The sequence below is a fragment of the Alligator sinensis genome, unplaced genomic scaffold, assembly GCF_000455745.1.
Source record: "Alligator sinensis unplaced genomic scaffold, ASM45574v1 scaffold277_1, whole genome shotgun sequence".
NCBI classification, from domain to species: Eukaryota; Metazoa; Chordata; order Crocodylia; family Alligatoridae; genus Alligator; species Alligator sinensis.
The window spans coordinates 2,747,793-2,751,905 of NW_005841899.1; the positions used below are offsets into that span (position 1 = coordinate 2,747,793).

At 41.1% G+C, this 4,113-nt stretch overlaps 1 protein-coding gene across 1 annotated transcript; it reads right to left on the reverse strand.

Annotated features, from left to right (window-relative positions):
• Positions 1 to 972: 972 nt before the first annotated feature.
• Positions 973 to 3,181, reverse strand: LOC112549358 (lactase-phlorizin hydrolase-like). The gene is made up of 2 exons (XM_025197571.1): positions 2,692 to 3,181; positions 973 to 1,082 (listed from the first exon to the last, which is right to left on the reverse strand). Exons 1-2 carry the CDS (start codon positions 3,179 to 3,181, stop codon positions 973 to 975), a joined length of 600 nt encoding a protein of 199 aa, XP_025053356.1.
• Between the last annotated feature and the right edge of the window lie 932 nt (positions 3,182 to 4,113).

Genomic DNA, 4,113 nt, shown 5'->3' on the forward strand with positions numbered 1-4,113 from the left:
CAGCACTCCCTGATACCAATCAGATCCGTTTTGTCTATTTGACTTTAAAAAGCTAATCATCATCCACAATTAGTTCTCAAAACGGCAAGATTGAGGGAGTCTTGGCCAGGTAGATAAACCTTTGCCACTGACTACAGGGTTCAGAGCAGCTTATCAATACACCCAGGGAGAAAAGTCCATTTTCAGAAACCTTCAGTTAATTCCACACCTGCAAGCACTTTCCTATTATTAATTTAAAAGCCCATGAAAACAATAGGAGAATGCTAAACCTGTTTGCTGATTTCAATCTCAGCCTGTTCTGGTCCCCAAAAGCTGGTAGGGATGACTTTTCTCAGGAGATCAATCTCTCCCCCAACAGTGTCAGCAATATAAACTTGGCCTACAAAGTATGTATAGTTGAAGCTGGATCCATTAGTATCCTCAAAGCTTCTATAGTCTTTTAGAACAGAAGTTAGGAAAAAGATACAGGCAGGAATTAAGATGTACTAATTGGGTTTTTATTAAGGGCTATTGAAATATGAACTCCTTTTTTTTTTTTTTTTTTTTTTTCCTTACACGGCTATTCACAGGAACCATATGGGACAGTTTGACAAAACCTCTTTATTGCTATACCTTATAATAACTGGTAACTTTATGGCATATAGTAACTGGTAACCCTTATCACAGGTAAACATTTAAAGTTCACGCACACATCTTTAATATGTCCTTATGTGGGACCACTCATGAAAATAATTCTGTTCATATCCGTACTTTGCAGATGCAGGTTTACAGCTTTTACTGTGTTTTAATTAATATTTACAAACCAAAAATCACAGTTTTGTTAAAAAAAACAAACCAAAAAAAAAAAATAAAAATCAGCTCAGTTTCACATCACCAATCATATAGGCCTTAGTGATTCAGATTGATTTTAAAATCAAAGGATTAAACAATTTAAGGTCATGTTAATTGCATCTGTCTTGAATCACATGATACTTAATAGAAAAGAATTGCAAAATACATCACCCTAAAAGAGGCGGAGAGAGATTCCAACGGTACCGTCTCAAAATGATGATTAATTTCTAACGCAATTGAGAGTTTTCCACCTGAAAAATGCAGACTGCCTAGTGTTATTACCGAGCACAGGAAATGAAAAATGCAGATTGATTGTACTTAATAAGGAAAGAGAAATTTTTGTTCAAAAATTAAATTGCAAGTCTTAAGTAGTAAGTATGTCCTACCCTGCTTTCACAAGGCATTAGAAGAAAGCAGGAGTTCAAGGGAATAGTTTAGGTTTAAATGCTGTCACCATGGTCTTAATAAGTTCACTGACAGTATTACAAGAAGACTGCCTGTGATAAAAAGGGGACTGGACTCAAACCCTAGAAAGTCCCATCCCATCCTACATTTCCAAGCAAGACTTTTGGGACCAAAAGCGTTCTCATACTAAGTGCAAATATGTGCGTTTTTAAGCCATTCTGTTATAAGCCAAGGTGAACTGAATGAAGAGACCTTCAAAACTAACATCTTCCAGAGGATACACCTCCTCGCTTCTGACATCCAGGGCTGCCCGGCTCCCCATCCGTATGCCAGACAGGCTCCTGGCAGAATATAACCAGCAGCAAATCTTCTCTGTGTCAAATTTCACTTTGACAAATCCACAAACTCTTCATGAAGAGGCGTTTCATTCAAATGTTTTTAACCAACTTGGGAACAAGATAACCCAGTCCAAGAAGAGGCAGACTTGCTCCAAGATGCTGTCACAGGGCAGACAATTGAAGCAGGTGGTACTGTGCAGCATCAGGGATTCTGCAATGGTTTACAAACATGAAGAGCATCACAAAGACAAGCTATTATTCCACTGGAATGGAGGCAATGTGAAAGTCTTTGCACCAGCTGCAAAGGAAGCTTTTGCCCAAAACTAGCTTGAAAGACAAGGGAAGATTAAACATGATTTTTTACCACAATTTGTGTAGGTTGTCTGTTTGCAAAAGAAATATTGTTTGATCGTGCTCGGTGTAGTCCAAATGGAGGCAATCTCCCTCTCTCTAGACTCTGCATAGTCCCCATGCAAAAAAAAAAAAAGGAAAAACCCTGCCAGTTTCAACCAGTCTAACCAGCACTCTGAAAAGAAGCTGCTGCCTATGATGCAAGTACTCTTCTGTGGTGATGCTGCAACTCACTTTTCTAACAAAAATTGTGTATTTTTACCTGTTCACTGTTAATTCCACTGTACATCAGCTAAAGCATCCTACTTATTTTTGTAGTGCATCTTATTTTAAATTCATTGCATTAAAACCCCCCCCCCACAGTTGGGCTTAATTAAGCCCAAGGCCACCCATGTTCCAATATAGACCCTAGCTTTTAGTGCAAGCTCTAAAAAGGGAAAAAAGAAAACTTATATTAAACAGCTTACAATGCTCAATTTAGATGCTCTTTTTCACTCTTAAAAACACTCACTATAAAACATCTGCTGCTTTTAGATTCAGTATAGCTATTTCTCAAAATGTACAAACTCAAATGTGGGTCAATTTTAAATCAAAGAGATTTCATTGCAACTGAAAATCCATTTCCAGAGAGATTTACTCTATCCATACAGGTACAATCAGGGAAGAGAGAGAGGAAAGAAAGTGGGATGTGGGGAAGATAAGTTGAATCATATCTCAACCCTTTAGGAAATGTACATGCGACAATCCCCACTTGGGCTCTCTTTACCTGTTGAAGAGTATTTTTCATGGTAGAGAGTATAAGTTCTTTCATGAGCAGCAACTAGAGCCTGGAGAGAGGATGAGGGGTCGTCATAAGGCAAGCTCTGAAGGACCTCAGGTAGGTGACTGAAGGTCAGCCACATGTCAACCAAGTCGCCAAAAGAACGGAAATTAAACTCAGCATATTCCACGAAGAGGTCCACAAAGGTGCTAGTCTTCACCATGGACCGGGTGATGATGACACCAGGTAAATTCTTGTGATGCAGAATGACCACTGGCTTAATGCTTGCAGCAGTAAAAGCCATCAGAAGTTGTCTATAGCATTGCACTTTAGTCTCATTTGGAGTCCTGAAATTCCCCTCTGGAAGGATGTGTATCCATGGCATAAAGATTTTATAATGTGTCATGCCATTTGCATGCAGGTAGGAGAAGTACTGTGGCAGGAAAGTCACATAAGGCTGATCACACAAGTAAGAGTGTATATCAGCATCAACCATTTCATTACCAAGACACTGTTTTTCTATGAATTTCTTTTGAAAATTCAAAGGACTCACAAAATCACTGGTTAGAGGACTAGCAACTGCAGTAACAGTCTGAGCAAATTCCCTCACTGTCCCACAGCAAGGAGAAAAGAGAAGAAAAAGTAAGACCACCTTACAAACCAGCTCCATCTTTGAACCTGCTTCAGAGTACAGCTGCTTTACGTTATTTATGCTACGGCAGAAATAAAATTAATATTTAACTCACACTATCTATTGTGCAGATGAACCTGCCCACAAGCAACTGATACCCAAATATCACAAAGGTTTAACTCTCTCAATAGACTAAAAAAAAAAAACAAAACCACCCCAAGCAACTTCATAGTTGCAGCCTTTATCTGAAGAAAGGTCAAACAGAATATCAGTTCAGTATTTTTTAACCAGTCATGAAGATATGTAGGTCCCCAATTGCCCTTTAGGCTGGGGACAGAAGTTACATACACACCAGTTTAAGTGATCAGAAACTGGTTTAAACCTGTAACCGAACACAAGTTCAGTGCACGTAAACCGGTTTCAAAATGGCGGAATTCCTATAAAACTCACATCTTCACGGGCTACCACTGCTTGTTATTAACCTTTCAAATTTACACAGTTTGTCACGGAGTCGCAGCCAGCTAGGGAAAGCCCCGTGGCCGCCTGCGACAGCTGGGGCCGGCTGCGGGCGCCGCCGTGGGCCAGCGCAAGGGGCCAGCCTGGCCTGCGAGGGCAGTGCCCTTCCCAGCCAGCTGCGGGTCACTGGCAGCCTGGCCTGACCCGGGCGCAGGGACCAGTCTGGCTGCCATTGGTGACGCGTAGGGCACGTGCACCCCCCGAGATTGGCCTGGCGGCATCTACGGGTGGTTGCTGATCGCCAACCCTTCTTCGCCAACACCGCTGCAGCCACCTGCAGA

Excerpts from the sequence above, each read along its gene's own strand:
- LOC112549358 (XM_025197571.1), bottom strand. The coding sequence starts at position 3,181 with ATGGTTGATGCTGATATACACTCTTACTTGTGTGATCAGCCTTATGTG. Across the intron at positions 1,083-2,691 it reads TGAAAAATACTCTTCAACAG|GTGGAAAACTCTCAATTGCG; the intron begins GTAAAGAGAGCC and ends TGCATTTTTCAG.